General features: G+C 43.3%; 2 protein-coding genes across 8 annotated transcripts in view; one reads left to right on the top strand and one right to left on the bottom strand.

The window, feature by feature from the left end:
* The window catches only part of RELL2 (RELT like 2), a 74,550-nt gene that overhangs the window by 17,081 nt on the left and 36,273 nt on the right, over positions 1-21,196 (top strand). For 5 of the 7 annotated variants that reach the window (XR_004589766.3, XR_009621199.2, XM_034408837.3 and 2 more), the window contains one exon: positions 404-934. Coding sequence is in view for 5 of the 7 variants with exons in the window: in XM_034408837.3 (XP_034264728.1) it covers positions 404-926 (523 nt within the window). In the remaining 2 variants the exon portion in view is untranslated. Of the gene's footprint in view, positions 1-403; positions 935-5,708; positions 9,652-21,196 lie in introns of those variants that run through there. The other 2 variants (XM_034408835.3, XM_087891210.1) reach the window with 1 other exon arrangement.
* On the bottom strand, positions 9,251-13,492 carry LOC148114790 (uncharacterized). Its single transcript, XM_087891211.1, has 2 exons — positions 13,073-13,492; positions 9,251-9,636 (listed from the first exon to the last, which is right to left on the bottom strand). Exons 1-2 carry the CDS (start codon positions 13,484-13,486, stop codon positions 9,631-9,633), a joined length of 420 nt encoding a protein of 139 aa, XP_087747337.1. The 5' UTR covers positions 13,487-13,492; the 3' UTR covers positions 9,251-9,630.

The raw sequence follows: 21,196 nt of genomic DNA on the forward strand, positions 1-21,196 counted from the left end.
GCATCAGTTGCGAAGTTTAGCATGCCAATGCAGCAAGAGTATTCAGATGTTCAAATTTCAGTGTTCCAATTGGCTAATTCTTTGGAAATTTAGAGAACAAGCTAAGAAATAAATAAGAAGGGATAGATAGGAATTAGGTAAATTTCCACACAAGGCCCATTCCCTGACTTCTGCCCAAGTCAAAATAAATCAATCTAAAAATACACAGGGAAAAATGTAATAATAATTCTTTTGCAAATTCAGCAAAAAGGACTAACAAAACCCATCATATTTTGAGACTTAGATTCTGCCTCTGGATCTTAAAATCTGATCTTCACTGACCAGGCAACAAAAATGATGCCTGGTCAGATTCTTTCTGAATAATTTGCTGATGCTGAGTGATGTGTCTTTTTCCCCCCCCTAGATTTCGTGTCACCCATATTGAGAAAAAAACCGTTTCCCATGAATCCCAGGAAGAATCCTTTCATGAGAACAAGCCGGATGTAGCTGATACAAACCAGGAGACTTATAGCAATGAGAAACTTCAATGGACTGGGTCACAGAATGGAATTGTTCATACAGATGGAGTACAGGAAAGAAAATTAGTTCAGCCAGATTCTGAAAGACCACCAAAGGAGACTACTGTAGATGATTTAACTCATTTAAATTTAACAGCCAATACAAATATAGCCATCAATGAAACAGAGGGAGGATACCCTAAGGCACATTCTTCACAAGAAGCAATAAACTCTGCTGCTAGTTATGCAACTGAGACTAACTCCACTCCAGGACCCAAAGATCTTTCATCAGAAGAGCTAGAGGAGGATAAAAAAGCTGAACAGATGGGCCATCAGAGAGTAGTTTATGAAGTATCAGATAACAAACAAGGACAAGTTCTTTCAATAGGACCCGAACTGGAAATTTGCTCAGTAGAGCAAGTGGCATAAAGCATCAGGTAGTTATTTTTAATTTCTTTCTTGTTTTCTCCTATGTGCATCAAGAAATTCACAATCTGAATTTTGTTCTTTCAGTATATAAAGTCATTAGAAAAATATAAATCAAATATTGATTAACACAACAGTTCTAAAGGTATACAGTGTGCTGAGGCTATTGAAAGAGCTGGGATAGTGTTGCATAAATTCCCTTGTGAAAATGGTGAAATAAGGGTAATATCTTTAGGGAAATTGAAATGCCAAATAAGTATACATTTTTAAGAATTGTGGAACTCCAAAAACACAATTTTCAGTGAATACTGGGTATGTGTAATGATAGTAGTTTCCTGATATGGTACTCTCTTGTTGACTTGTGACTGATGATTTCTTGAGATGAATTATGCCACAAAAATCCTGAAAGCAATATCAAGAGACTACTGTAGGCAGGAAAGCCAAAAGGAGCCCAGATGATGTTGTTATCTGTACTTCTGATGGAAGGTCAACCGCTGGTTTAAGGGAGGTGCCATAGAAAGAACTGCAGATTTTGGGACCATGGTTTACCGTATCTACAGAAAGGGCTTCTGGCAGGGGATGGACTCCAACCCACAAGAGCTGGGAAGAATGTGTTTGGAATGTGTTTCTAGTTTTAGTTTAAAGACCTTGGATAAGCTAAGCCAATTGGCTTAGTGTTGTGGTCCGCCAGCAGCCAGCAGAGCTGGCAGCAGAGTTAGACAGTGAGGAGGTTGGGGAGGAACATGGGCCGGTCCTGGGGGCTGAGGAAGGCTCGGATGAGGGCTCTGCATCAGAGGCAGAGGGGGAGCTAGACAGCAGTGAGGCAGAAGTGTTGTGACTCCGACCTCCGAGCCCGTCTTATCGGAGGGAGAAGACTCCGAAAGTGAAGGAGAGGAGTTGGCAAGGCCTCCCTCTCCAGGACCCTCCTCTCTGGCAATGCCTCAGGTGTCTTCCGAAGGAGAAGAGAAAGGCCAGGAGCCAAGCACTTCCGAGCAGCCACAGTTAGACAGCGACGGAGATAAGTCTTGGCTGGATCCCCGACAGCGTCAGAAAGACAAGCGCGCGCAGCAGAGAAGGAGGCGTGCCAGAGATTAAGCTGAGTCACTGGACCACACCCCACAGGGGATAAAAGGGGGTGTGGTGGCCATTCAGGCTTTGTGACGGACAAAACTGAAAGCTAGCAAGTCATTCTGCATTTCTGGAACTTTGTTATATGCTCTGCTTGGATGGATTCTTGGACTGGATTTGACTATTCTTTGGCTTTTGTGGACTTACTTTGATGTTTTCGGAGGAGATAAACCTCCCTTTGTAAGTAAAAACTTTTGGCAGGCAGCCACTGGGTTGCTGCCAATTCTGCTATCAAAGGAAATTCTTGTCTGCTGGTTTATTTTAACTCTTGGTCGACTGCTGGTGTGCGTGTGTGAGACGGGGACAGAACAAGAAGAACAGCTGGAGCCCAGTGTGCGCATGCACAATTCCCAGTGTATGCATGAACAGAGTGCCAGAAGACAAGAACAACTAAGAAAGCAGGATCGACTTGGGAGTAAAGCCACACCTTGGAGGTGATTGGCCCCTCCCATAGAAAACAAAAGAGGAGTGAGCAGGGAGTGGGCTTTTGCAGGAAACAATTCATTCGTTTGGTCATTTCAAGAGTGGAAAGTTCTGTTTGTGACTAAGAGACTCTGTGCCAAGTTTTGCCTTACACTATGTTTGGTATCTGGCAGCATTCCAAGCGAGATAAGGTTCATGTTGATAAATATTCCTCTGAAAGACTGTTTGCCCGGCCTTGCTGATGGTGAATGAAAGGAATTCACAGTCGTGTAAATAAAAGGGGGTTTTGCCAGGACCAAGACTCTGCTTCATGCTTTTTAAGGAAGCCTAGGTCAGAACCCTTAGCTTATCCAAGGGCTTTAAACTAAAACTGGAAGGGAGGGGAAGTAGACAAATCTTCAGGAAACATAAACCTCAAACATAAACCCCACAATAACCAATCAGACAACAAGGAAGGAAATGGCAAGAAGGAAGAGGAACAAGCTATTCTCCAAAGCACCTGACGGTAGGACAATAAGCAATGAGTGGAAACTAATCAAGGAGAGAAGCAACTTAGAACTGAGGAGAAATTTCCTGACAGAACAATTAATCAGTGGAACAACTTGCCTTCAGAAGTTGTGAATGCTCCAACACTGGAAGTTTTTAAGAAGATGTTGGATAACCATTTGTCTGAAGTGGTGTAGGGTTTCTTGCCTAAGCAGAGGGTTGGACTAGAAGACCTCCAAGGTACCTTCCAACTCTGTTATTCTATTCTAACTCGGTTACAAAATAAGAGAAATAGGAAGCAAACAAAATATCAGCCATAAAGGACTCAGATGCCTATACACTATTGCGCAAAGTATGGGGAACAAACAGAGGGAACCTGAAGTCCTAGTACATGAGAGAAGGTATGATATTGTTGCTATTACTGAAACCTATTTATATTTCACATTTCTGAACTGCCCATCTCCCTCAAGGAAGGACTCAAAACTTGATGGGATGGAACCCATGAGTCAAAAGTACTTTTAGAAAGATATAAATTGTTTTAAAAAATAGATCAAACAAAAGAGGAGGGGTAATTGCATTGTCCATAAGAAATCACTGCTCCTCTACTGAAATACACAGCACCAAGGAGGAAACCCTTCTCAAATATGTTAGAGGAAAAATAAATGACATAAGTGTATACTGCAGACCATCCAACCAAGCAGAGGAAATTGACGAACTGTTTTCTAATCAGTTAGTTAAGGTATGCAGAAACATACCTCTGTAGTAATGAGGGACTTTAATGACCCTCATTACTGACATCAACCGGGGGACAAACTGTGCAGCAAGTGGGAGATCAAATGTCTAGTTGACACTTTTGTCACCCAAAAGGTAGATTAGGGAACTGTGGGGGTCAAGTATACCGGACTTAATTCTTACCAATAGGGATGAAATGATTGAAGGGATAGAAGTTGTAGAAACCCGGGGGTGAATAACTATGTCATACTAAAATTCAACATAATGCAGGCACAGGTAATTGAACCAAGTCACTAGATTTAGACTTTAAGAGAGCTCACTTCAACAAATTAAGAGAGAGATTAGGAAGGATTCCATGGATAGAAGGGAAAAACAAGAGCCATGGGAATCTGAAAAATGAGTTCATAAAAGCCCAATAAAACACAATACCACAGAGAAATAAAACGAGATCCCAGACCAAACCTGCATGCACAATGGACTCTGACAAACTGAAAGAAAAATGGACAAATATAAAAAAGGGAAAAAGGGAAACATAACCAAAACAGAATATCAGCAAATATCCTATATCTGCAAACAGAGTCAGGTTCAGAATAAACTAAGACTTGCCATAAATGTCAAAAATAACAAAAATAAGTTTCTTTCAATATACAGAACAGAGAATTGGAAAGGACATTGGAAGTCTTCTAGTCCAACCCCCTCCCCAAGTAGGAGACCCTATACCATTCCAGACAAATGGCTGTCCAATTGCTGCTTAAAAACGTCCAATGATGGAGCACCCACAAGTCATTTCACTGATTGTTCTGACTCTCAAGAAATTTCTCCTTAATTCTAGGTTGGAATCTCTCTTTCATAATTTTCCATCCTTACTTTTTGTTCTGCTCTCAGGTACTTTGGAAAATAGGTTTCCCTTTTCTCTTAAGACTACTATCAATTAACCCTAGTCCTTCATTAGACTACACATATCTAGTTCCTGCAACTGCTCATCATAAGATTTAGCTTTCAGTCCCCTAATTATTTTTGTTAGTCTTCTATGCACTCTTTCTAGAGTGCCAACATCTTTTTTGTGTTGTGGTGACCATAACTGGGTCCAGTATTCTAATTGTGGCCTCACTAGTGCAGTAAAACTAAACTAAAGCAATAAAACTGTGATCTTGATACTGTCCCTGTATTGATGCAGTCTAGGACTGCATTGGGTTTTTTTTGGCAGCTGCAGTATACTGCTGGCTCATACCTAAGTGGTTGCCACTAGGAAACCTAGATTCCTCTTATAGATATTGTTATTGAGCCATGTACCACCTATTCTATACCTGTTCACTGGTTTTTTTCTTGATTAAGTGCAAAACCTTACTTTTCTCACCACTGAATTGCATTTTGTTTAGTAGAGCCCAGTGTTAAAGTCTGTCAAGATTTTTCTGGATCTTGAGCCTATCTTCTAAAGTGTTGACTATTCTCCCCAGCTTGGTAATATCTTCAAATTTGATGAGTTCCCCTTCTATTCCCTTCATTTATTCACCCCTTTCCTATTATTTAGATAATAAATAAAACTGGCACAAGTTGCCAACGAAGATGAAGGGAAAGCAATATTTTTATTTTTGGGTAATATATTTAGTGGCATAAAACTTACTTAAAAACAGAAAAAGAATTACCGGTATGTGATTGTCCTGTGAGGCATTTGAAATGTAAGCATCACAAAAGAGGTATAAACAAAAGACAGATCTTTTGAGGAATTCTTCACTGATGTAAATCTGCTAAACCTGGATTATAATTTTGCACATCTCCCTGAATCCTCATTTAAAAAAACAGCAACAGGCTGTGCCTGTTAGCAAGTAATTATTTTATTAAACTCATTAAGGTATAAAATATAACATGAAAATAAGGGGAAAGGAGGAAAGAAAGAAATTTAGGATAAGTGGGGGGGGGGGGGGAAACCATTAACTCCCAACTATTTTCAGTGCAGCACAGTAGAATGAACATAATAACATTACAGCCTCAACTTTTTATACTTTGTATACTCAGTATCACAGAATAACAGAGTTGGAAAGGACCATGGAGGCCCTATATCATGCCAGACAAATGGCTGCCAGTCTCTTCATAAAAACCTCTAGCAATGGAACACCCACAACTTCTGAAGGCAAGTCGTTCCACTGATTGATTGTTCTCACTGTCAGGAAATTTCTCCTTGATTAGTTTCCATCCATTGCTTCTTGTCCTTCTTTCAGGTGCTTTGGAGAATAGGTTGACCCCATCTTCTTTGTGGCAGCCATTTCAAACATTGGAACACTGCTATCATGTTTTTTGTGCATAAAATATTCTCGCTCCTGTCAACATATATAACAAAGTGCCAATTTTTTAAAAAAATTTCTTTGTCCATTAAATCTGGAACAAAATTATCTGGCTTAATTTATATATTAAAACAAATATACAAATTAAACCAGAGAATTTTGTTCTCTGGCTTAATACAGAATCTTCTGTATTAAAATATGAATCTTATTCCAGTATTTCTTTGCCTTGTCAGAAGTTCATCAAAGATAGTAGAAATTTCCTTCCTTATATTTACATTTCCTACATACATTAGAGAAGATAATGGGCATAAAAATCAAGAAAGAAGATTTTGAGACTTTTTGCTGATGACTTAGTTATATTCCTGTAAGACCTCAAACTGGTATAGAATACTTGATGAAGAAGCTAAATGGCTTTGAAGTTTTAGCAGCCTTCAGAATAAATAAAATGCTTGTTAAGAATATGGCTTCTCAAAGTAATGAAATAGTGATGAGAAAGTTAGCTTTTAAGGTGATGAAAAGAGTTAAATATCTGGGGGTTACATTGACAAATACAGATCCCAAACTTTTTCAAAAAATTTTTGTACCTGTATGGAATGACAATAAAAAAGATGAATTAAGATAATTATTGCAATTATCTTAATTGTGTAGAATCACTGTAATTAAGATGAATATCTTACCAAAGAAGTTATTTTTATTTCAGGCTTTACTAATATTGACAACCAACACCTCATTTAAACAATGGCAAAAGGATATTTCTAAATTCATATGGCAAGGGACAAAACCCCAAGAATTTGTAAATTACTGCAAGATGCCAAAGAAAGAGGAGGTTTAGGTCTACTAGATTTGTACTTTGATGCTTGCTGCTTGGTGTGGATGAAAGTGTGGGTGACTCTCTAAAACAAGAGATTATTCAAACTAGAGGGCCCTGAACTAAGATTCGGATGGCATACCTATATATGGCATGACAAGGTTAAGGTGAATGCTGACTGTTGAAGAATAATTTTGTTAGAAGTGCTGTCCCAAGGGTTTGGAATAAATATAAAACAAGATTCTCTATGAAGATACATGTGTGGCTTGCAAGAGGGCGTGGCTTGCAACTTGGTGGAACGACGCAAATTCTGGGGCTCTGGAGTGAGTGTCGATATCTCAGCTGTTTTGGGGTTCATAGGGGACCATAACTGACCCATGGGGTCAGTGAAAAAAGGGGGCACAGGCTGGCGTGGGCAGGGAATCCGCAATTTCCCTGTAATGCCAGTGAAGAGCCTTCGACTCTACAGCTGGGAAGACAGCCATTGAGAGCTGTCACAAACCCGGAGCAGTCACGAGTGAAGAGAAAGAAAGAGGAAACAAGGCATTACTTCTGGGTGAGAAAATAATTGCTTTCTTGGAAATAAGACTTCTATTTTTTAAGAGATAACCTGAACTGTAAAAAAATTAATTAGAACGAAAAGGAATGGCAAGAGCGAAAGGGGAGGAAGTGGATATCTGGCTACCTCCCCATTTCTGGATCAGCGGTGATATAAGATACTAGCCAAATATATATATTTTTTTCAAAGAATATGAACTGATTGTGAAAATAAGGGAAAGCAGATTGGGCAGAGTGAATTTAGATTGAAATACGGATGAATTTTGGACTTTTAATTAGAAACCGGAAAGGTCTAAGTCATAACGAATAGACTTTAGATCAGAGAAAATAAGTTGTGAAGGTATACAGTGCCATCTAGTGGCAGGAAAAAAATCCTTTTTTTCGGGGGGGGGGAGTGTGGAATGAACAAAGAATGACCTTGAGTAACATTTGAGATAAACTGTCGTATGACTCAGTGGGAGTGAAAGAGGAGAAGGGGAAGAAGAAAAAAGATTAACAACTGAGTAATAGTTCAAAGACTATTTTGTTGGAATTTTTTTTTTCTGTCTATATATTATCTGCCGATATATTATTTTTGCTGATTACCTGGAGTGCAAATTTTTGGATCTTTTCTCTTCCTTTCCTCTATTTTTTTCTGTTTAAAACCTGAAATGTGGAAAAGCTAAAATTTGGACATGCTGTCATTCCGATAGATGAAGGGGGAGGAAGCTATCGGGGTTGCATTCTCCGCATGCTTTCGCTTTTGCTGTAACAGCATGGGATTTAAAGGGGGCGGTTATCTTGAAGACAGATGGGCTTCCTCCTAGCCAATTTCAACCTGACACCAAGGTTGCTGTACTTTGGGGATTATCTGCTTTCAAGCTAATGCCTCAGAGTTCTCAAAACATTTATGCAGAATTGCATTGGCTACCGATGGATTGCTGAAGGGGTGGGTGGGGTTTGAATTGGGAAGAATAGCTTAATGCTTGGTGCGGGCTTTTCAGAATCTGCCTGACTTCTCTGCAATCACTTTCTCTCAGTAAAAGTTCCTTTTGATAACTAATTCCTTCAAGAGGCATGCTTTCTTCAGGCAGTTCCATACATTAGGCAGAATCTGCAAAATGGTCAACCCAGAGAGGCATACTGCCCTACTGTGGGGACCATACAAATGATGTCTACTCAAGGCAGCAACCAAGAGGAAGCTGAGTGCTGGAGTGAAGCCTCTGCCAAGGCTTACCTGGGAACAGACTCTGCCGGATGGATGGAGGAAGCTGCAAACCTGGGAGACTTATCAAAACCAAGTTGGTCCATTGGCGTCAGGAAGAAGGATGACTGGGAGGGGAGGATTAAAAAAGTTATCCTCATCTGAGGCAGTCACCAAAGTGGATGGAAGGAAGAAATGGAAGCGCTCGAAGATGATAAGGAAGAAGGGAACGAGCCCAACCTACCAACTTTCTCATGAAGCAAGCCATGCATTCCATGATGGAGGCATTCCAGAACTTGAAGGCATGGGAGACCTGGCCAGAATGTCTGGTGATGATGGCCACCGAACACAATTCAAAGATGAAGAAGGGGAAGCTTCATCACTTGACACCATGGCAGCAATATCTGCCACCCTAGCAGGGGCGACTGCAGAGAGAGAGAGACAGCCAGAGGCAATGTCCCAAGGTCGGCTGATGCTGTGGGGTCCCGAAGGCAGAAGGCAACCTCCCTCAGTGTGAAATTCAACAGGGACATCCAGTAACTGGATTCTTCCTGGCCCACATCTTCACTTACGTGCAGGAATATGGCCATGAGATTCCCACGGAGGGAGAGTCAAGGGTTCTGACCCAGCCTTCTCAAGTAATGATAAACTGCTTACTCACAAGTAAAATAAGCCTGTCAGGTATGCTTCCTTCAGTATCCAGGAAAGAAAACCCCAAAGTCAAGCATTTTGAAGAATTTGGTACTTTTACTGAATAAGAAATGATTAACAACCCAGTTAAGCTGGAAGTGAGCAAAACGCGCGAAATGCATCTACTAAGCTTCTTCCCCCCCTCGTGTTTATAAATCCTCAGCCAACCCAAAGGTCTTCCAAAGGTCAGGTGGCAACACGTCTGGCAGCGTCATCCATCAGGAATGTCGAGACAGTTGGTCAGCCGTCCCCTTTTGAAATTACAGTTTCGATTCCCACGAAGTCCCCTCCTACAAAGACAAACCCCCTCCTGCTCCCTTCCCCCCCTTTGCTCCATACCTAATCCCTCCCCGTTTCTTATGGCAGCTGAAGCAGGCAAGCTGAGGCTGACATTCGGCCCCCCTTGCAGAAGAGACGTTAGTCCTAAATAAAAGGAAAGAAGAGAGAGAAAAACAGAATATATACAATGATTAGGGTTTATCAGGGTATTTGGTATAGAATTGTTGTAGTTTCTTGGGAGCTCGGACATCCCGTTTATTTACCCATTCAGCCTGAGATAGTGGAAAATGTTTCCAGGCAATCAGATATTGGACTTTACCATGGTGTTTTCTAGAGTCCAAGATTTCCTTAACCTCAAAATGTTGCTCCCCTTCTATGAGAATGGGAATTGGAGGGGTGCTTTGATCAGCCCTTAGGGGAGATGAGTGTTCAGGTTTCAATAAACTAACATGAAATACAGGATGTATCCGTCTCAAGGTTTTTGGCAATTCCAATTCAACTGTCACTGGATTAATCAGTCTAATCACACGGAATGGTCCTACATACTTAGGCCCCAGCTTTTTGGACCTCTGGGTGGTTTGTAAGTATTTGGTAGACAAATAGACTTTGTCCCCTACTTTATAAATGTGAGCTGGGGACCTTTTCTTATCGGCTTGCGCCTTATGAGCTCGGTGTGCTTCATCTAATGCCTTGCGAGTCACTGCCCAGGTGCTCCTTAGTTGTTCAATCCAATCCATCAGGGAGGGATTTTGGGTATCATCTTGAGGTAACTCGGGAATGGGTACAAAATCCTGGCCCGATGCGACCTTAAAAGGGGTGAATCCGGTGCTACTGTGTACAGAATTGTTATATGCCACTTCTGCAAATGGCAACAAGTCTACCCAATTGTCCTGTTGGTAATTACGTAACACCTAAGGTATTGTTCGAGCATCCCATTGGTTCTTTCACAAGCCCCATTTGTCTGAGGGTGGTGACTGGAACTCAATCCCTGTGCGGAGCCTATCAATTTCAAAAATTCTCTCCAGAAATTGGAAGTAAATTGCACACCCCTGTCAGAAATTATTCTTTTCGGAGACCCATGTAGTCGGTAAATCTGCCTAATAAACAGTTTTGCGAGGGTTTTTGCTGAAGGGATCTTTGAGCAAGGTATGAAATGTACTTGTTTGGAAAACAAATCAGTTACTACCCAAATGACAGTGCAGCCCTCACTGTCTGGTAAGTCCACAATAAAATCCATAGATACTTCCTTCCATGGGGCGTTTGGTCTAGCCACACTTTGCAGTAATCCAGGGGATTTTCCTGGAGGTCTTTTAGCCGAGGCACATACTGGACAGCTAGCCACATATGCCTCTATGTCTTTTTTAAGTGCAGGCCACCAAAACTGTCTTTTAACAAGACGTAAAGTCTTGACAAACGCAAAGTGTCCTGCGGCTTTGGCATCATGAGCATATTTCAATATGGTCGGCCTTAATGTGGTCGGAACATACAATTTCGATCCAACCCAAGCTAGTCCGTCGCGAAGTGTGCATTCATTCGAGTGAATTTTAAACCACTCGTCAGCTTTTAGCGCTTCTTGTAACTTTTCGAGTAAATCCCCCGAGAGTTCTGGATTGGTTTTACTCTGTGCTCTGGTAGTGACAGGTGTTGCCAATTGAGTTAAGGGGATCATCGGTTGAACCACTTCCTTCTTTATGCTGTTGTACTGTGGCAATCTGGAAAGTGCGTCCGCCATGAATTTTTTTCCGCCAGGAAGGTAACGTAAAGTGAAATTGAATCGCTTGAAATGTTGGGCCCAGCGTGCCTGTTTCGGTGATAGTTTGTGTGGAGTTTTTAATGCTTCTAGATTCTTATGGTCAGTCCACACCTCGAAAGGGTGTTTCGCCCCTTCTAAAAATTGTCTCCATGTTAACAGCGCCCATCTAAGTGCAAACGCTTCTTTCTCCCATATGGCCCATCTCCTTTCTGTCTCGGATAGTTTACGGGATGTGTAAGCACAGGGTTGTAATATTCCATTCTCATTCTTTTGCAAGAGTATTGCTCCTACGGCGACGTCGCTAGCATCAGCTTGTACTACAAAAGGTTGTTCTATGTCGGGGTGTTTGAGCACAGGTTCAGCTGCAAACAAGCGTTTCAGTTTTTCGAAAGCGGCCTGACAGTCCATAGTCCAGTCTAGTGGTTTCGAGGGTTTGGGTTTTACTTCCCCTTTGGTTTTTAGCAAGTTTGTAATTGGTAGTGCGATTTTCGCGAAAGAGGGGATAAATTGTCTATAAAAATTAGCAAACCCTAAGAAACTCTGTAACTGTTTACGGGTGCGCGGTGCGGCCCATTCCATTACTGCCCGGACCTTTTCTGGGTCCATCTCTATTCCCTCATGCGATATACGATATCCAAGATAGTCGATTTTGTCTTGATGGAATTCACATTTAGAAAGTTTAGCATAGAGCTCAGCTGCTCTGAGTTTATTTAAGACCGCTCGAACCAATCTTACATGGTCGGCCATGTTGTCAGAATAAATTAGAATATCATCCAAATAGACCAACACCCCCTTATATAGGTGTTCATGCAACACTTCGTTGATCAACTGCATGAATACAGCCGGGGCCCCCTGTAGTCCAAAAGGGAGTACTCTAAACTGGAAACATCCCAGTGGGCAATTAAATGCTGTCTTCCATTCATCTCCTTCTTTTATTCTCACTCGGTAGTATGCTTCTCTTAAATCAAGTTTGGTAAAAAATTTTCCCTTCCCTAAATGGGCCAACATGTCCTTCATAAGTGGGAGGGGATAGACATTTTCCACGCAAATGGCGTTCATGTTTCTATAATCAACAACTAATCTGAAGGATCCATCTTTCTTTTCGCGGAACATTACTGGCGCTGCCACCTTGGGTTTGGCTCGTTCGATGAATCCCCGTTCTAAGTTTTTGTCAATAAAATTTCGCAATTCCCCCAGTTCCCGAGGTGTCATGGGGTATATTTTTGGTTTGGGAAGCTTCACCCCTGGGAGTATTTCAATGGTGCAGTCAGTGGCCCTGTGGGGAGGTAGAGCATCCGATGCTTTTTCACTAAACACTTCCTTGAGGTCCCAATATTCCTTTGGAATTTTCTCTTCTCCCTCAATATAGTTAATGGCTACTGCTGCCCTTTCTGGTCTTATGTCGTCCCTTAGGGAGGGGCCTTCCTTTTCCGGAGTAGGTTCTGCCATACGGATGCACAGGACCCCCGTTCTCCAATTTACTCGTGGGTTCCATTTACGAAGCCAGGGCAGTCCTAGAATGAGGGGCCTTTCCATGCCAGGTGCTACGATAAAGCTGAGCTTCTCTACATGATTCCCCAACTGCAGTTCAAGGGGTTCGGTCATAAAACTAACTGGGCCCCCTCCTGCAATCGACCCGTCTAATTGACAAAATGCAATGGGTCTTTTTAAAGTTTTCAATCTCAGTCCCATTTCCTCCACTACTTTGGGGCTAATTATGCACCTAGTGCACCCAGAGTCCAACAGGGCTAACAATTGCGCGTGAGTTCCTGTGGAGGGCACCCTTACTTCTACGGGGATGAGTAAGGGTTCTTCCGTGCGACTCACCCGTTCGTCGGTGTCAGAGTCGGAGTCCGTCTCGCTGTCGTCATCGTTGGTCGGAGTTCCCAACTCACCCTGGTTCCGGGGAGTGAACTCAACGACTTCTCCTTTCAGGGCGGTGCCGCGGGTTTTGGCGGGTATTTTATCGCCTTTCTTTTGGCTGGTCCCGATGGCTTTTGGCGGTGGTTTGGAGAAACATTCGGCCGCCCGGTGACCCTCCTTCCCACATTTGAAACAGGTGAAGGGCTTTGACTTGGGTTTGGTTTCGGTTTTCCCGCCAGTCATCTTGGGCGGTCCCTTACGGTAGAAAGAGGATGACTGGTCTCCCATTCGCCTTCCTCGGAGTTCGCTCCGTTTCAGCTCGATCTCCACATCCTCAGCTACTATGTACCATCTATCCAAATCATCGGGGACCCTCATGCTCCTGCAGTCTCGATATATCTCTTCATTCAATCCATCTTTGAAGCTCTCCAAAAGAGCCATTTCTGACCAGCCTGTCATATAGGGTGCCAGTTCACGAAACTCTTGGATATACTCTGCCACCGGCCTCCGGCCCTGCTGAATGCTCTTCATTCTGAGTCTCGCCTTTCGTTCGGCTAAATGGTCTTCAAAACGCCTTCTAAGGGCCCTCATGAACTGGTTGTAATTTCTCAGCAAGGGGGAGTTGTTATTGTGGAGAACCACCATCCACTCAGCAGCTACTCCCTCTAGGGCATTCGCGACGCCTCTGACTTTTGCCACCTCTGTTTCGTAGTCCTCCCCCCAGTCCTCCATGTGGTTCCACACTTGGGTCAGGAAAAATCCCAAGGTTTTTGGATTCCCATCAAACTTCCCAAGAAGGGGGGGGATTTTTGGCTTTTTTCGTCTGCGGGGAGGGGCCTGCAAGGCTGGGGTTCTCTGGCCGGCTGCATCTCTCCCTCGAGCTGCCGAAGCCTGGGATGTTCCCTCCTCAAACTCTTCCTCTCCCCCGCAGGCTGTCTCTTCGCCCCCCCCGGGGGCCTGCTTCCCCCTTCTCCACAGGAATTTCAAAAGACTCACGGTTTTTTCTGCTTTCTTCCACATCACGGATAAGCTGCAAGGCTTGATCTATCATGAGGCGTTCCTTGTGCTGTTGCATCCACACTGCCTCTCTTTTCCGGGGTCTGGAAATTGTCACTCCCTGGGCTTCTTCTCCCCAGTCCGGCAGTCTCCCCACACCTTTTGACCATCTGGCCTCCTCCGTCTCCAGACGAAGGTTTTCTAACCATTCTGCAGTCTCCTTTTCTGACTGGAAGGCAGTTGAACTGGCTGCCCCCATTTTCTCTTCTCCATCACTCCCCCGATCTGACATAGTTTGGATTTACAGTCCCCTCGGTTTTGGTCCGGGATGACTGGTTGTGACTTCCAGATTAATGTCAGGTATGCTTCCTTCAGTATCCAGGAAAGAAAACCCCAAAGTCAAGCATTTTGAAGAATTTGGTACTTTTACTGAATAAGAAATGATTAACAACCCAGTTAAGCTGGAAGTGAGCAAAACGCGCGAAATGCATCTACTAAGCTTCTTCCCCCCCTCGTGTTTATAAATCCTCAGCCAACCCAAAGGTCTTCCAAAGGTCAGGTGGCAACACGTCTGGCAGCGTCATCCATCAGGAATGTCGAGACAGTTGGTCAGCCGTCCCCTTTTGAAATTACAGTTTCGATTCCCACGAAGTCCCCTCCTACAAAGACAAACCCCCTCCTGCTCCCTTCCCCCCCTTTGCTCCATACCTAATCCCTCCCCGTTTCTTATGGCAGCTGAAGCAGGCAAGCTGAGGCTGACAAAGCCCCTTTTCAAAACAGGGCAGGAACAGTCTTTTATTCACGTGGCTAAACAAAAACCAAACATAATTAGTCCCAACAAACCTGGTTCTGGTCAAGGAATCCGAATTTCTTGCTGTAAACAAATGGTTGTCTGCAACAACTGGCCACTCCCAAACCCCTACTATTTATTTCCCAGCCAGGGATGGGATGGTAGCGTCCACGTCTGCTTTTCCCTGAGAGCTGGCTTATTGTTTTTCTTTGCTCTCCTCTCCTTTCCTCTATATGCATATGTGCATCTAGGATGGGCCCCACCTGTTCCTCCCCCTCATTCAGCTCAGGCCCTGAAGACAGCTGCCTCTCCACCTGGGGGAGGATTGAAGGCCCCAGCTCTGCCTCTGTCTCTGATTCTGTTTCCTTATCAGAGCCTTTCAAAGGCTCAGAAGCTGGCCCAGGCTCTCCCTCCACCTCATCTGACTCTGTTGCTAGCTCTGCTGGCAGCCGACTGGCCACAACACCAGGGTGAGAGTGGTCACCCTGGTATTAGAGGGGGCGGCAGCCCAATGGATGGTGACCCTCCATAATGCAAGTGCCCCTGAATTGAGTAACTTCAACTGGTTCATGACAGCACTTAGGCAGTGGTTTGAAGACTCGCTGGGCGATTGGAAGGCCAGAGACCACATAAAGTCCATGCGGCAAGGGTGCAGGGCAGTGACAGAATACACAGAGGAATTCCGTGACCTGGTGTGCTGCCTCAACTGGCCAGAGGATATCCTCATGAGCTGCTTCAAAGATGGGCTTAATGATGACCTGTATACCACTTGCATCACTAGAAGGGCTTCGGCTCACCTTCATGATTGGTGCGTGCTGGCCAAGGAAGTGGAGATTGACCAAGCCCAAAACAAGTACCACACAGCCAAAATCTGGAAAAAGTTGCCTCCAGAAAGGAAGAGGGACATAGCCAGAACTCAAGCCCCGCAATTGCAATCCACCACCTGCTTCAAATGTGGAATGCAGAACTAACCATCCAGTCAAGAAAATAGTTCAAGCCCCTGCAGGGAAAAACCCCAAGTTGCAATCTCGCATGAGATAGATGGCACTGAAAGGAGTGGAGGTCATGGAGTGCACTCCCTCACCCAAAAAGACGGAGGGAACTCCAACCCCAAAGGCTAACCGCTACTGACTCCTACCCCTTGGTAAGTGGCCCAATCACACCTGTGACTGTCCCCAGAGAACTCCATTTCTCCATTTCTCAGGTGCTTGGTGAACCTGGACTGGTGAAAAAGCTAGGCATTTGGCTGAGGAGGCTAAAAGTCCCAGTTGCTTTCCGCCAATTAGATGGTTCAGTCGCAGGAGGCACTCCTCTAATTTTTGTGACTGAACCCATAGAAATGTGGATGGAGCCCCATTCAGAATTCCTGAGCTGCATAATGGCACTGGGGATGGAGAGACCCTTGTTTTAGGGCTTGCCTGGCTGAAAAAGTGAAATTTGTATGTGAACTGGAGGAGGGGATTTCTGAAATTCAAGATGGGCAGCCAACCTCCAAGCCCAAAGGGAACCCCAGTAAACTCCTGTCCATGCTCTGAACTTGGTGCAGCGATGCAAGGGAAGCCCCTACTTACCATTCCTAAGGAACACAGAGATCTGAGGGATGTGTTTAGCAAAAAGGGGTCAGACAAATTTCCTCCCCATCGGCCCACAGACTGTGCCATTGAAATCTTTCTGGGAGCAAAGCTACCAAAACCAAAACTATACACAATGATCCTTAGAGAATTGGAAGAACTGTGCTTATTCATTGATAAAGACCTGGCTCATGGATTTATTCAATTGGTGTGACCACGAGTGGTGGCCCCAGTTTTACTCAGGGAGAAAAAAGATGGGACTTTGTATCTTTTCATTGACTATTGTGGTCTGAACGTAGTATTCATGGAAAACATGTACCCCCTCCCTCTGATGAAGGACATGCTAGCCCATTTAACAAAGGAGATTTTTTTCACTAAGCTGGACTTGCAGGAAGTGAATTACCATATTAGAATTAGGGAGGGGGATTAATGGAAGACCGCTTTCAATTGCCTGCTAAGGTTTTTTTTTCAGTTCAAAGTGCTTCCTTTTGAATTACAAGGAGCCCCTGCAGTCTTCATGCAACTCATTAATGAAGTACTGTATGAACAGTTATATAAAGGGGTGCTGGTCTATTTGAATGACATTTTAATTTACACTGAAACCAAAGTGGAACACTTGGGGTTGTTTTGAGTGTTCCTTAAGAAGCTTCGTGCCGCTAAACTCTATGCCAAACTTTCCAAGTGCGAATGCCACCAGGCAAGATAATTAAAATTATCTGGGCTACTAAATCTTCCATGGGGGATCAAAATGGACCCCAAAAAGGTTAGGGCGGTACTAGAATGGGCTCCGCCCCATGTGAGGAAGTAGTTACAAAGCTTCCTAGAGTTCATAAACTTTTATAGGCATTTATCCCATCTTTTGCCACAAATTTGCTAAAAACAAAAGAGGAAAACAGACTAAACCCAGCCAGCCTTTGAAATGTCAATGGAATGTCAAATTGTTCTGATCTAGGCTCCCTTAAAAACCAGGAAGCAGGAATTGGTCCCAGCAAAACCTCTTTTATTTACACAACTGTGAATTACTTTCATTCATAGTCAGCAAGGTTTGTCCAAACAGTTTTTCAAAGGAATATTTATCAACACACCTTATCTCGTTTGGTAAGCTGCCATGTAACTTGTTTCCAAATGCAGAGTAAGGCAAAACTTGGCACAGAGTCTCTTAGAGTCACGAACAGAACTTTCCACTCTTGAAACTACAGAACGAATGAATTGTTTCCTGCAAAAGCCCTCTCCCTGTTTGCTCCTCTTTTATTTCCTATGGGAGGGGCCAATCATCTCCAGGGTGTGGCTTTACTCCTGAGTCGACCCTGCTTTCTGAGTTATTCTTTTCTTCTGGCAGCTCTGCGCATGCACACATTGGGAATGGGCTCCAGCTGTTCCTCTGCCTCACTACTGTCTTATCTCCTTCTCTGCCTCTGATGCAGAGCCCACGTCCGAGCTTTCCCCAGCCCCCAGGACTGGCCCATGTTCCTCCCCAACGTCCTCACTGTCTGACTCTGCTGTCAGCTCGCTGGCCACCGGTGGACTACAACACAAGCCATGTTTGAAAAACATAAGCAGCTTTTTGTGGCAAGCCATGGTGAAACATTCAAACCCCGACAAACCTTTCATCACACAAACTGATGCCAGTGGTGTCACAGTGAGGGTGGTGCTAATGCAGGATAATGAGAACAGGCAGTTATAACCATTGCATATACCTCAAAAAAACTGTCAGAAACTGAGCAATGCTGGTCCGTCTGGGAGAAGAAGGTTTACGCTGTAAGATGGGCACTCCTCTCCTGGAGACACTTTTTAGAAGGAAGCAAAATCACTTTTCAGGTATGGATTGATCACAAAAACCTGGAAGCACTGAAAACCATTCATAAACTTTCCCCTAAACAAGCACATTGGGCACAACACTTTCAACAGTAAGATTTCACTTTGTGCTACATCCCAGGAGGGAAGAATTTCCTGTCTGATGCCCTATCACAGATGCCACAGTATTGCTCCAAAGCAGAAATAATTAAACCAGTGCTCCCATCGTATCAGCTGACAACCCAAGTAATGACCAGAGCACAGCAGAAAGAAAAGGTGCCAGTTAGCAGCGATGTGGCCACCACCCTGAAAAAGGCGCTAACAGATGATGAATGGTTCTGTAACCACAGTAATGTCTGCTCCATCCAGGATGAACTGGCTTGAGTGGGAGCAAAACTGTATATGCCAACTAGCCAAAGGCTCCTGATTATGAAGACATGCCACAATTTAAAAGCAGCAGGACATTTCAGATTTGTAAAGACATTGCATTTAATAAAATGACAATTCTGGTGGCCCTCCCTTAAAAAAGACATTTAATTTATGCAGTTGCCCTGTGTATGCATCTGCTAAGCAGAGACAGGGTAGAACACCAGGACCCTTCAGATTTTGGCACAGCCGTTAGCAGCATGGAGAGAGCTCTCTATGGACTTTATTGTAGAACTCCCTGAAAGTTTGGGGAACACAGTAATCTGGGTGGTGACAGACCTATTTTCAAAATAAGTGTGTTTTGTCCTGTGCCAAAAACTATGGTACAGGGACTCGCCAAACTGTTTTTACATCACATGTACCAGCTACATGGAGCATCCCAATGCATAATATCAGATGGGGGGGGTCAATTCACCTCTAAATTCTGGAGAGCCTTTTTGGATTTATTAGGTATTGACCAGGGACTTAATTCTAGTCACCATCTGCAAACGAACAGGGGGATGTGAATGAGCAAATTCAGTTCTGGAACAGTACCTTAGGTGTTTCATCAACTATCAACAAGAGAACTGGACAGACCATTTATCATTTGTAGAAGTGGCTTACAATAATTCTGTATGTAGCAGTATTGGTTTCACTCCTTTCCGAGTTGCAACTGGTCAAGATTTCAAGCCTGTGTCTGAGTTACACACCAAGGACCCAGTGATCCCTCACTGAAAGCCAGTTCAGTGATCGGCCAGTTACAGAATACCTGGCTGATTGTACGTAAAGCACTCACTGAGGCTAGAGAGGCTTATAAATGTCAAGCAGACAAGAAAAGAATTGAGCCAAAGAAGTTTAACGTGGGGGATCAAGTGTATCTTTCCATGTGATACTTACAGTCATTGCAACCTTCTAAGAAGTTAGGATGCAAATTTGTTGGACCTTTACTGATTAAATGCATCATTAACCCTGTTACAGTATAGAACTTCCGGTTGATGTCACGGCAATACAGACACAGGGAACGGGTCTCTGCGTCTCCTGTGCTGACTTCTCCATGTTCGTGGGCTCCAAGAGGAGCCAAAGCCACCCTGTAAAGCAAAGAGGGGCGCCCTGAGAGGTTGAAGAGAGTTGCAGCTCTCCTGTTGGCCCCGGGGTTCTTTCTCCCTCTCAGCCATGGCAAGAAGAAGAAGTCTAAAGATGGCCACCATAAAGCAGGGACAGCCAATGAAAATCTAAGACTGGTGCTGGAGCAAAGTAGGTGAACAGTGAGTGGAACTGGGGGAAAGAATTTTTCTTTCACTTTAAATTTAACCGCAAGGAACAATTTAGAATTATCTGCTCAGAATCATCTGTCAAAGTGGCATCTAAGCATTCTAAGAAACCACCAGACCACAAGACCAGAAGTGAAGAGTGCAGGAGTGAAAATAATAAACTTTGAAATTTTGAAATATGCAGAAAATTTAACCCTTAAACTGGGAAGGCATTTTAAGATGCTGGAATCATTTATTTGCAAAACTTATTCTGCTTTTATAATTCTTGTATAACTAAAAGAATGCTGGAAACATGGTGATATTGAAATTTAAGCTGAGAGTGCCACCTGCTTCCCTTCCCTGCGAAAGGGAAAATTACAAGTCTGGAAATAAGTCCATATTACAAGTCTGGAAATATCTATATGAAGGTCTGTGAAAATTTCTATTGAATTACCTTTAGACACCCTATGACTACTTGATTATTGGAGACTCAAGTACTTAAATGGAACTGATTGTTAACCTATGGGGCATAAAGAATGGGACTAATGTACTCCTTGAAGGGTAACTTAAAGATTGAATAAATAGTTCTTGGACTGCTGGATAAAAATTGAATTTTTTAAAACAAAACAAGATACTTAATAAAGAAGAGATGAGTGGAATTGTGAAGGAGATGGACTTACTTTTTCAAAATACAAAAGACATAATGGAGAAAGGATTTAAGGAAAAAATGGAAAATACCATACGAGGGATGATGAGTAAAGACCAAGACGCCCAGGAAAAGGAGGAGTCAACAGAAGGAATGAAGAAGGAGGAAGACAAAAAGGAAGCAACAATGGAAATAATAATGATTGATGAATTAAACCAGGGGAAAATATATTAAGAGAGTGGGAAAATATGTTTGAAAGGAAGACAGGCGCCTGGGTAGAAATGTTAGAAATTAGGCAGTAGAAGAGGGTAGAGGTGGGAAGAATACCTAGATTAAACATCCAAGAAGCAGGTAAAGATTTAAGAGAGGAATTTGGGAGGCAAGTAAAAAAAAAAGCATAGCAATTAAAGTATTGAAGCGGGCAAGGGACGATGGATTGATGATTTCTTTTTTATTTTTATATTGTTATTTTGATTCACTCTTCTTTTTTTCCTATTTTTCTTTTAAAGCATAGCAATTAAAGTATTGAAGCGGGCAAGAGATGATACACCCTGTTGCAGTATAGTTAGACCTACTCCAGTGGTGAAATCCAATTTTTTTTTACTACCGGTTCTGTGGGTATGGCTTGGTGGGCAT

The sequence above is a fragment of the Pantherophis guttatus genome, chromosome 3 (genome assembly GCF_059756535.1).
Source record: "Pantherophis guttatus breed Tessera chromosome 3, ASM5975653v1, whole genome shotgun sequence".
NCBI classification, from domain to species: domain Eukaryota; kingdom Metazoa; phylum Chordata; class Lepidosauria; order Squamata; family Colubridae; genus Pantherophis; species Pantherophis guttatus.